This window comes from Sciurus vulgaris (genome assembly GCF_902686455.1).
Source record: "Sciurus vulgaris genome assembly, chromosome: 9".
In the NCBI taxonomy this organism is placed as follows: Eukaryota; Metazoa; Chordata; class Mammalia; order Rodentia; family Sciuridae; genus Sciurus; species Sciurus vulgaris.
Window position 1 is genome coordinate 75,835,873 of NC_136469.1, and position 12,545 is coordinate 75,848,417.

General features: G+C 32.5%; 1 protein-coding gene across 14 annotated transcripts in view; it reads left to right on the forward strand.

Annotated features, from left to right (window-relative positions):
- Positions 1-12,545, forward strand: part of WDFY3 (WD repeat and FYVE domain containing 3) — a 269,816-nt gene that overhangs the window by 176,843 nt on the left and 80,428 nt on the right. For all 14 annotated transcript variants that reach the window (XM_079153142.1, XM_079153145.1, XM_079153139.1 and 11 more), the window contains 6 exons: positions 1,434-1,586; positions 4,756-4,829; positions 4,913-5,074; positions 6,389-6,483; positions 9,618-9,738; positions 9,952-10,169. In XM_079153142.1, the coding sequence (XP_079009268.1) occupies positions 1,434-1,586; positions 4,756-4,829; positions 4,913-5,074; positions 6,389-6,483; positions 9,618-9,738; positions 9,952-10,169 (823 nt within the window). The remainder of the gene's footprint in view (positions 1-1,433; positions 1,587-4,755; positions 4,830-4,912; positions 5,075-6,388; positions 6,484-9,617; positions 9,739-9,951; positions 10,170-12,545) is intronic.

Sequence of the window (12,545 nt, forward strand, 5' to 3'; positions counted from 1 at the left end):
AAGTTCCTTCATTCTTCCTTACCTCCCCTCCCCACTGTGGAACAGCATCTGCTTATCAGAGAAAACATTCTGCCTTTGGTTTGGGGGGATTGGTTTATTTCACTTAGTATGATAAAGAATGAATTTTCTTTGTTTCAGTTTATTCTTTTCTCCCTTCTCATCTAGTCTTACACACTATACCTTTGAAGTAAGCTACATTTTTTTCCATATAGTTTCGATACATTAAATATAGTTTTCCTCACTATTCATGGGGGTTAGTTTCAGGACCCCCCCCCCCACATGCCAAAATCTGTAAATTCTCACCCCCTCATGAAATGCCACAGTTTTTGTATATAATCTGTGCACATCCTCCTATAAGCACCAGATTATCTCCAGATTACTTATAATACCTGATACGATGTAAATTAAATTCTATGTAAATAGTTGTTACACTGTTTTGTTTAGGGAATAATGACAAGAAAAATACCTGGTTTTTGGGTTTTTTTAATATGTTTTTGTTCCAACTTTGAATGAACATATGGATGTAGAAGCTACAAATACTGAGAGCCAACTGTATTTTTAAATTAATGGTTTGCTTGTTTGAATTGAATGAAATAGGATAATTTTACCCCCTATGAGAGAGGTTGCCAGATCAGTGATCAGTGCTACCTCTCCACTGTGGTTCCTTCCACCTCACACCCTGTCCTCCTCTATGACTCCCTTACTTGTTCAGAAGGCAGCACAGAGTAAGTGTGCCACTGCTATTCCTGAAAACCCACATGAAATTTAAAACTATGCAGCATTCATCTATACACAATCAGTACCAGATTTGGGCCAAAAAATTACTTGCAAGAAGTAATTTGAAAAAAGTATTTGAAGCAAGATTAAATCCCTCTATTACAGAGGAAACACAAATGCCTTCTACAACTTTAGCATTTGTTCATTGGTAGTGAGTATGCTATTTACTATGTTGTATAAATTTAATTTAATTATACTTTATTTTTATAAATGTTTTAGTTTTGCAACACTTTCAAAACATTTATTGTAGCATTTTTTACCATGGAAAAACAGGGATATTATAAATGTTCCAAATGTATGAGAATGACTACTTGTATTAAAACCATCCCATAGAATAGCATTCAGCCTTCTAGTTATAATTATGAAGACTGTGTTGCAAAAGAAAAAGTCCTTCTGTATAGAGAAAGAGTACAAAGTCATAAGCCTATGATAGCAACAACAACTATTTATATAAGAATTGAAAGGACTGATGCAAAATTGGATATTTTAGTAGCGTGAGGATTACTTTGTTTTTCACATTTTCTCTAATATTGTATTTGACACAATAAAAATTAGAAATCAGCTCAGAGGCCTCATTGCTCTACATGCATTTTAGTATGTGTATGAGTGTGAGTGATATGATTTATCAAAAGGCATTCGGTGTTACTTTCTTACAGTTGCTGGCAATGCTGCTTAAGAAGAAACGCTCCCTTCTTAACAGCCACATCCTCCATCTAACTTTCTCCTTGGTGGGAACTGTTGATAGTGGACATGAAACCTCCATTATTCCCAATTCAACTGCTTTCCAGGACCTGCTTTGTGATTTTGAAGTATGTATATAAACATTGGACGGTAGTATGTAGTCAATGAATTCATTTTCTAATTTTGTATAATAGATTTAAGCACTTTTATCTCTAAGATGTGTTTAAAGTTCTGTAATTTTATGATGATTCTACTAACATCATTTAGTAAAATATAAAGAACAGAATAATGGTCAGATTTCTTTCTCTTCAGATATGTTCCACTCTGCAAACATAGAAATGAATTGGTGCGGTACATGTACCTAATGCACCACTGCATTGTTGATACAGGAGGCAAATGTTTTCTTTAAATGATTATGATAGGGCTGGGGAGATAGCTCAGCTGGTAGAGTGCTTACCTCGCAAGCATAAGGCCCTAAGTTCCATCCCCAGTACCACAAAAAAAAAAAAAAAAAAAAAGATTATGATAGAAACTTTCCTACTGTAAATAGGAATCAGGACTTGTAATTTTGGTTAATACAAGCTACATGGTAAAATATCATTCATTTTGTCAAAATAACAAGTTTTCCACTTCTGCTGTCTTATCACCCATGGAAGCTTGCCACTTCCCACCCCTGCCTGTCCTTTGAAAGCCCCACTTAATCACTCTTATCCTTAATCACTTTTTTCCTTTTAGCTCACTTCTTGTTCATCCCACTCTGCATATTAATCACTATGTAAGAAATGTATGTATTACATCCCTGGGAAACTGAAGGATCTCTGGACTTTATGAGGACAGAGAGTATGTCTGTCTTCCTTGACTTTGTGTCCCTGCCATCCAGAATGGTGCTAGCACCTAATATTCACAGCTATGATACAAGATATACTGTTTCTGGAATCCCAGAAAACAGGCTGCATGCCCTAATTGCTTTGCTCAAACTAGATTGTCTTGCCTAGGAGGATAAGTAAGAATCCATGGCCTGTACTCAGCTCTCAGCCTCCATTGCTCTCAGTGGCACTTGATGTGGTTCCTTACCCTCTTATTGTGTCTCCTGCCTCTCTTGCTAGCTTTCAGGCATCACTGTCCTAGTTCTTTTGTCCCTCTTACTACTTTTAATAAAATTTTCTGACTATAAAATTTTCATTATTTTATGTAAAGACCACGGTCTCATCTCTATGGAGTTAACTTTCTAATCTAAATCTCTAAATTGACATTTGAATTCCAGACTTATTTCTTACTTCTTTCTCAGCATTTCCATTTTAATGTCCCAGCAGCAATACCTTAGCTGAACTTAACATCCCTCCCCAAATTAGCTCTTCCTTCTAACTTTTTTGTTTCTATTAATAACACCACCATTCCCTAGGCTTGAAATTATGAAATCAGCTTCCTTCTTCCTCTCTGTCTGTAAGCAGTCTGACACTAAGTCATATAGACTCTGTTTTCACATTTCATGGTCTTCCTCTTTTGCTTTTGCTGCTACATCCTAATCTAGGCCCCAGTCAGGTCACTTCTTCCTCCTGGGATTGTTCTCAGTTCTTCCTGCATTTCCTCAATCTTGTCTACCTTTGTTGTCTAGTTCTTTTTTTTTTTTTTTTTTTTTTTAAGCATAAATATATCACTTACTTAAGAAATTCCAGTGAATTCCCTTTCCTACACAATAAAGTATACATTTTTTAGCTTGTTATTCAGATTACTAATACCTAAACCTCTCCTTTTAGAAAGCACTTACTGAATATTTTTGAACCAAACACTATATTAGTTTTAGCTAAAATGTATAGTCCATGCCTCAAGGTTTTCAATTCACTAGAAGAAAAAAATACCAATTAAATACTTCTGGAAATACAGAGATAAGATGTGCAGAAAGGATTGTGGAGGAGTTAAGAGGTTTGCCTAACCCAGCCTAACCTTGTTTTCATTCAGTAACTGACACATTCAAATCATAGATTAGCTTCATTTACAGATACCTGATTAAAATCTAATATGCAAACATCAAATACAATTGCTTTACAAACTTTGGCTTCATTTCTCAGTGTCTTGCACACTTTATGACTTCATATAATCCTTTATTATCCCAAATCATAAGTAATCTATAAATATCTAGTTTACCCCATTTTAAAAAGCCATTTCACAAATATAAATAATGGTTATAGCATACAAAAATTTTCTTCTACACTGATTTCCCTAAAATTTATATATGCATCCAGAAAATTTTATTGTCTTTGAAGAATACACCTTGTAAATACCTTTTGACAGCATATTTCCATTTCTTCCCTCTCACCCTTTGTCCCATTGTTTTCTACATATTCTTCTAAATGTTTGTAATATCCACAATAGTTTATATTGTTTTTGTTTTAAATAATCATTTTTAAAAGGCATTTTAAAAATTCTTTTTTATTTGCCCACATATGGTATTTTTGGCACTCCTTATTCATTTTTGTTAATCCAAATTTCTATTTTGTATAATTCTTCCTTAAACATGTTTTATAGTGCCAGTCTGCTGGCAATGAATTCTATCTGAAAAAGTCTTCTTTTTTTCTTTATTTTTAATGAAATTTTCACATGCAGCATAAGTCTGATTGACTATTTTTATTCTTTTCACACTCTAACAGATATAAGTCACTCTATTATTTTCTTTATCTTTCTTTGGCATGGAGTTTATCAATTTGTGAATTTGTCATTTTCATGATATTTGAAATTTTTCTTGCCTTCCTTCCCTTTTCTGGACAATTCCACATATCTAAGATTGCTTGAAGTTGTCTCACAAATCACTAATGCACTATCTGGTCACTTATTTTTGATATTTTTTTCCCATATGCTTCATTTTGAATAGTTTCTCTTGTTTCCTGAATTGTTTTTCCACAGTGTCTAATCTGCTATTAATTTCATTCATATAGTTCCCATTTTAATCATTTTGTTATGTGTAGAAGTTTGATTTGTAGTTGTGGTTATCTTCCATTTCTCTCCTCGTGTTCATCTTTTTTGTTACATTATCAAACATGCAGAGCATACTTAAAACAGATTATTAAAGTATGACAAGTCCATCAACTGTCCTTTTTTTGGCTATTTGTAGTGATTGGTATTTTTCGTATGTACAAGCAGTTTTACAGGACTTTACAAAAAATAAAAATATATGAAGTGGTTATATTTAGTTAATTACATAAGTGAAATAAAATCCATAACACTGTCTTTGTTTTTGTTGGAATGATTTTGGGAATTTTTGTTAACTTTAAATATACCACTGTTCTTTTTTTGTTATAGGTGTGGCTCCATGCACCATATGAACTTCATCTTTCCTTATTTGAACACTTTATTGAACTGCTCACTGAGTCCAGGTATTTGTTAATACCCATGTAGTTAGTTGTTCAGCTACAGAAAAGATGATAGTACCGTATATTAAATCTTTCTTCTCTTACAGTGAAGCTTCTAAGAATGCCAAATTAATGAGGGAATTCCAGTTAATCCCAAAGCTGCTACTGACCCTTCGAGATATGTCTTTATCCCAACCTACCATTGCTGCTATTAGTAATGTGCTGAGCTTCTTGCTACAAGGTTTTCCCAACAGCAATGATCTGCTCAGGTAGTGAACACAACTTTTGTATTTGTCTTTAATTAACTAAAAGTACCAAAGAGATTAAGATGAATGAGATGAATGTAATTGGTTCCTTGCCTGTATAACAAGAGCAGTAATGTTAATGGCATTCATGATATTTGCAAGGCATGAAAAATGTGCAGTTCCTCAATATCTTACTTTTATGAAGCAAAGCCATTAGTTGCCACCAGTGAATAATAGAATAGTGGTGAGAAAAGATGTGGGAATTAGTCCAGTGAGATTGGTTAGCATGGACATGAAGCTGTTCAGTCCCTAGCTCTCTTCCCTTAACTCTGCTAATTTTCAAGTGTATGTGGACAAGTACTCATGTACATACACACACAAACACATGCACCCACTGTGGACATGCCACTGCCATTCTATTTGGTCCTCATCACCCATACAGGTGCTGATACTCGATTGTTGCATATTCACACATCTTTTATGATGCGAATGGTATTTTGCTGAAAAAAGAAATATGGTTTAGGCATATTTATAGAATTTCTGCAGAAATGTTCTTATGTTCATATTATAATCCCCTTCTAAACTAAAAATGGGAGAAAAACTACCTAATCAAAGTATTTTTCAAGTGGAAATTTGCTTGAACTGGACTTGATCACCACTTCTCTTATAACCTCTCAAGTATTTCAGGTGAAACCATACCCATTTATTAGGTTATTATCAGTAGATAGTCTCCAGTCACTCACTTATATTTATGTACCTTGAAAGCATGCTTTTAACTTGGCAACATTTAAAACTGGAATTTAAGAATTCATTTGGAAAATTGTAATTATCATAATCACTGTTTATTTACTATTTATCCTAGCATTGTAATGATTGCTTTGCTGAAATTATCAATGTTTTTAAGTCTTTTCCTCCTTTATAAATAAAGAAATGAAAGCCTAGGAAAGCTAATCCACTTGACCCAGGTCACATGATTAAAAGGTGTTAGAGTTGATATTTGATCCTTGCCAGTATTTCCAGATCCCAAATTAACCACAAAGTCTACAGTGGATCCATACAGTTAATGTTAGAGCATTTTAACTTGAATCAGTCATGTTTGGCTTTTAAAACCATTTGAGCTAGTGCATTAAAGAATCATACTTCTGAAGAACTATATTTTTAAAACATTATAGTTTATACTGCTATTGGGGATGGTTGAAGGGAAAGCAAGCCAAGTATAGTCACTTAAAGATCAATAAAAGTTAAAAAGTATTAGTTTTTCATTTTTTTATGTTTTGCTGTTTCTTTGAAGGAAAGAAAAATAAAATCCATAACTTTATTTTTTTCTTTTATTTGAAGGTTTGGCCAGTTTATTTCTTCTACTTTGCCAACCTTTGCAGTTTGTGAGAAATTTGTAGTTATGGAAATAAATAATGAAGAGAAACTTGACATGGGTGAGTGGATCCTAGAATTTGGAGAAGATAATGATGAATTAATTGCTATGCCCCTTTCTCTTCTGACACAAAGAATATTTGAATTATATGTCTTAGTGTTATGTAACTTTTCTTCTTACATTTTTTGATCTTTCGGATATATTTTTTATATCATTCCCATACAATGTGTGGAAGTATCACATTGCCTATAAAATTTAATACAATGTGAATTTTACTTTCAAACTAAAATCCTTTGTATTATTATTCATAGCAATGTTCTTTTAAATAGCAAATGCTTCTAGTGTAATTTTAACATTATTTGATTTTTAATTATACATATATCTTCAGAAATGTAATACTTGGCTAAAAATGAATCATATCCATGTTACTATTAGTTACTATTAATTTCATTTCCCTGTTTAATAATAATCACTGAGAAAAAGAACACTTTGCTAGAATCATTTTATGTAAGTATAATATAAAATTTTTAAGTTTTGAAAAAGTCTATAATTTTTGCTGAGTTGATGAAAGCAAGTTTTTCAGGAGGTACCCATTTTTCCTTCTCTATTTCCATACATTTTTCTGTTATATATTCTAGCATAGGAAAGTTGACTAGAAAGCATTGAAAGATTCTTTTAGTTTGATCTCTGAAATTAAACTCACAATCTTATACAGTTGGCTCTACATATTCCTGGGTTAAACCTGTGGATTCAACCAACTGTATATTGAAAATTTGGGGGAAATAATTGTACCTGTACTGAGTATGTACAGAGTTTTTTCTTGTTATTATTTCATATACAATACTACATAACATATAACAATTATTTACATAGCAGATATTTAAGTAATCTAAAAATAATTTGAGATATGTGGGAAGGTTTGCATAGGTTACATGCAAATAGTACATTTTATATTGTGTATTTTGATAAATACGAGAGATACCGTAACCAGTTCCCTTTGGATCCTGAAGGGTGACTCTGTTCATTCTGTGTTACATTATTCCAGACTCATATTATGTACATGATCTTCTTTATATTTTCAAAACCCTATGCACATAGAGGGTGGAGATGTACCGAATGTCTTACTCCTTGCAGAGATGTTCTCTGCATTGGCTCTCCTGCTCTGAACACTGCCTCCCCTGTGCTTCATGAATAAGAGAGAGTGGTATAGTCTTGATTGTCAATAGAAAGATCAAGAGATTTGTAAGACTTAGTGAATTGCTACAGATCACAGAGTATGTTGGTGACAGATTCAGGACTAGAACATAAGATCCCTGATCAATTACCTACTGCTAGTTCATTTGAAACAATGTTGATATTTGTTTGTGAAAACAAATTAGCAATGAATGAGAAGAATAAATATCAAATCAATGGACTAAAGTCATTGAACACGTAAGTTTTCTATATAATCTCACAACCACACTGTGATGTAGGTACTTCTATTCCAATTTTACAAGGGAGGAAACTGTCTCCTAGAAAGACAGAAGTAAGAGAAACTTACAAGGTCATAGCAATAACCATATCTGAACCCAAGTAATTCAAACTAGCATTCTAAGCTTTTAACCTACCCTATCATATGCAAAGATAGTTCTAAGTTTTGAATTAATGTAAGCTAAGTTATGAATTAGAAAATTAAAATACTTTAAAGATTGTTGAAAATATGTAACACATTTATTAAAACAGATGTGAGAAAAATATTTGTCTACTCTTTATAGTTTTTACTGAGCATTAGATTCAGTACTGACAGAATTGTGGTAAAATCCTCCTTGATATTGAGTACAGTGGTTGAATGTATAAATTGGTAAAATTTTCTGTTGCTCCACCAAGTTGTTTAAACTGGTATTCTCATCACTTTATTGCCATTTAAAATAACAGAAGCACATTGCTACTCTGGTTGGTGAATGATATATTTTTTTTTTTTCTTTTAACTGATAACTCTATTAACTACATGATGTTCCCCAAAAAGTAAAATCACACTTTTTCTTGAGGAGATTAGACACAGTATTTTTCTAATAGACATATCTACCAGGAAAATGTCTTGAATAATGCTGGACAGTGATATGCCAATCAATACAAAATAATATAAATAGCATAAAAGGGATATGCAGTGTAGAATAAAGGAACAATTTTCAGTGGGATGATATTAATCTGAAAGTTCTTTGCAGAGTTCATTGTTTTAAACTGTATTTGAAAAGTAGGGGAGACATAATTGACAGAAAAATTGACATGAAAAGTAAAGAGAATTTTAAATTTCTTTGTAAAATGTTACCTTATTATGGAAAACTTTAAAGGAAGTTATTCTTACAGCAGTGAGGTCATATGATATGCTTTTGATAAGGCAGTGTGCAAATTACCAGTCTGGGCCCCTTGGAGAGGAGGGTATTGAGTTCCCTTTGGTGAGTGTGAAGCATCCAGAATGAATAAATCACTAAATTAGCATTTTAAAAGAAAGTTCAGTAGTCAGTCCCCAAATAAGTAAAAGTATATAACCACAGTAAGGTTCAGCTTGAGCATCAGTTCTGTCTACATAGAGGGAAGTGTGTGGACTGTGGCGCATCACCTGCAGCACTTTCCTAGCAGTGTAGCTGGCCTGGAAGACTGGGTTTGCCCAAGCAGTGTGCTTCCGGAACTATCCACCAAGAGCCCCTAAGCTCCTGTCTTCCTCCTTTCTTTTCCAATTTCTCTTGTGCATTTGTGAGCCTTTGCCCCTGTTCTATGCTATGTAATTCTTTCTTCTATGTATTGTGTTTATTGAGTAAGTTTATGCTTCCTGTTTTCAATTTTCGAATCTGATAATTTAACTTGTCCTTCAGAAAAAAAAACTAGAAATTAATGACTTGGATGGTTAAGAATCTATAGGGTTTTACTTTTTAATATGGTCTTTATTCAGTGCCTTTCTCCCTATTGAGTAGGGGAGAGGAATATTAATATGATAATCAAGCTTGATTATTACTAGTTTCAATGTTAGATGTAAATAAACAATTTTCAGGATTCTAAAGGGAAATGACCCTTTTCTTATCCACTTTAATGGAAAGTAATCCTATCTAGTATGTTTTCTAATAAATATATTTTTCAGGGAGATTTCAAAGAAGGTGTTGGATATTTTATTCTTGTTTATCTGCGAGGAATATTCAATGTAATTTATTTTTATTTTAGGAACTGAGGAAGAGTTTGGAGGTCTTGTATCTGCTAATCTCATACTTTTGAGGAACAGACTTCTAGATATCTTGCTGAAACTAGTTTATACATCTAAAGAAAAAACAAGCATTAACTTTCAGTAAGTAAAACATTTTTAGAATCAATGGTACATTTGCTATCACTAGTTGCACATCAAGCAAAAGATAAATTGCCACTGGCTTTATGTAGATTTTTTTTTAACCCTGAAATTTATATGGTTAAAATAAAAGCCAATCATATTTTTCTTTTCTAATTTGAATTCCTAATTTCTGAAATTAATTTTGTTTCTTAAAATTCATCTGTTATTGAATAGAGCTTGTGAAGAACTGGTCAAGACACTGGGTTTTGACTGGATTATGATGTTTATGGAAGAACACTTGCATTCTACTACAGTGACGGCAGCCATGAGAATTCTTGTTGTCCTGCTGAGTAATCAGTCTATTCTCATCAAGTTTAAAGAAGGACTCAGTGGTGGAGGATGGCTTGAACAGACAGATTCTGTCTTAACCAATAAAATTGGAACTGTATTAGGTATGGAACTTGTATAGTCATCTGCTTTAAAATAAGATGTTGTATTTTGTCTTACCTAAGTTCATATTCTCTAGTGTATCCAATAACTGTTGTCATGAATTTTAATTAATGATAGGATGAAAAGCTTATATTCTTTCAAATTCAAACTAAAGTGAGAGATAGTTTATTAAGTTTTGAAATCTCAGGGAATTGTTTATGGTTTTCTTTTTTTTTGTAATATAGGTCCTTTCTGAACTATAAGCATATAATTAGCAGATTATCAGTAGAACTAAATAGTAATAATAACCATTATTTATTTTGAGTTTTTACTTTGTGTATGTTATTAAACATTTGCCATGTAATAACATTTCATTTGCTTTATAACTATGTGAAGTGGAAATGCCATCATATCCATTTTACAAATTAGAAATTCAAGGCATGGTGTGAATTCATTTAGTACATAACTAGAAAGTGTCAAAATTTGAATCCATAACACTCTTATCTGAAATATGCTTTTAACAGTCACAGTATATTGCCACTCAAGTACTTAAGTTCAGTCAACATTTCTATCAGTTTCTATCCTCTGCGCACTGGTTCTGTAGCTGTTTTCAACAATGAATGTTTAATTAATATTAGAAAATTAGAGTTTCCTGATTTCCTATATTAGATTTACTAGCTTATTTCTGTTCATATTAATGGCCTTACTTTGGGAAATATATTTTCAAAGACAATGATGAAAAGTATAGATACTTAATTATTAAAGTATTTTAAAAATATGTTGTCAGGCTGAAGTTATAGCTCAGTGGTGGAGCACTTGCCTAGCATGTGTGAGGCACTGGGTTTGATTCTCAGCACTACATATAAATAAATAAATAAATAAAATAAATGTCCATTGGCAACTAAAAATACACACACACACACACATATATATAGTTACTGTAATATACATAAAATCATATATAATTATGGTTTGTCTAATCTAAGGAGAGTACACCAAGGAAATTTAGATTACGTAGAGGGAAATGAGAGGAGGGGGTATGAAAAATGGTGGAATGAGACAGACATCATTACCCTATGTACATGTATGATTACACACACAGTATGAATCTACATCATATACAGCCATAGAAACAAATGGTGTACCCCATTTGTGTACAATGAATCAAAATGTAAAAATTTTTAAAAAAGAGTGTCTGTTCACATATTTCAGATGGGAAAGTTAAGGGTCAGAATTTATTATGTAGTTTATTAAAAATGTAAAAGTATCAATAAGTAGATGTTTCCCACACTACTTCAACTATCAAAGTAAATGATAAGAAAACAGCTTTCAGCTCTGTACTACTGTTATTTCACATGTGGAAGATTTCTGAGGATACCTTGTATGTAATGAAGAAGTGATACCATTTCCATTGCACTGTGAAATGATTTCTCAAGATAATTGTTTGCTTTAAATATATTTTTAGTGTTCATTATAGATACTTCTGTGCTTGTGAAAATAGATCACTATTTTAAATGGGTTATGAAGAAGAATATAACCTACAAATGTGATTGTTATGAACAGTTTTTTCTGTCCTGCATCTCTTCAATAATATTAGAAAGAAGTGCTTTTCCCATGTCTGACCCACCCTGATTTTGTACTTTGAATTGTGTCTGTCTTGCATAAATACCTGTTTGTATGTTGCATATGCTGCTCTGATTGCAAAAACAGGAACATAAGTATTCAATCTAAATTTGATGCCATTTAATTTTCCCTGAAGTAGTCAGTCCTGCCCCTTTCTCTCTCTCTCACACACACACACACACACACACACATACATACACATACATCTATAAAACTGTTGTATTTTGTTTTTAATTCTTACCTAAGCTCATGCTCATTTTATATATATATATATATATATATATACTATATATATATACTGTGTGTGTGCATGTCTGTGATAAGTGTGTATATCTTTTCATTTTAATCTATTTCTCTTTGATTTGATAAGCAACCTAATGATTTTGACTTTTCAACTCACAGTTATTAGTTTGTCAATTTTTTTTTTTTTTTAACAAAAATACTTTCCATGTAAGCCAGACGTGTTGCCGCCCTTCTGTAATCCCAGTTTCTCCAGAGGCTGAGGCAAGAGGATCTCAAGTTTAAAGCTAGCCAGGGCAATTTAGCAAGAACTTGTCTCAAAATAAAATTTAAAAAGGGTTGGGGATATAATTCAGTGGTAGAGTGCTTGCCTAACAGCCAATACCACAGGACCACACACATGCTCAAAAATACTTTATATGCAGTTTTAACTTAAATCTTAGAATTAATGCCTAATCATATTATATTAAATAGTCCTTAAGATTAATTTTAGGGAGAAATATATAAAACTTTAGAAAGGAAGAGTGAGAACACTA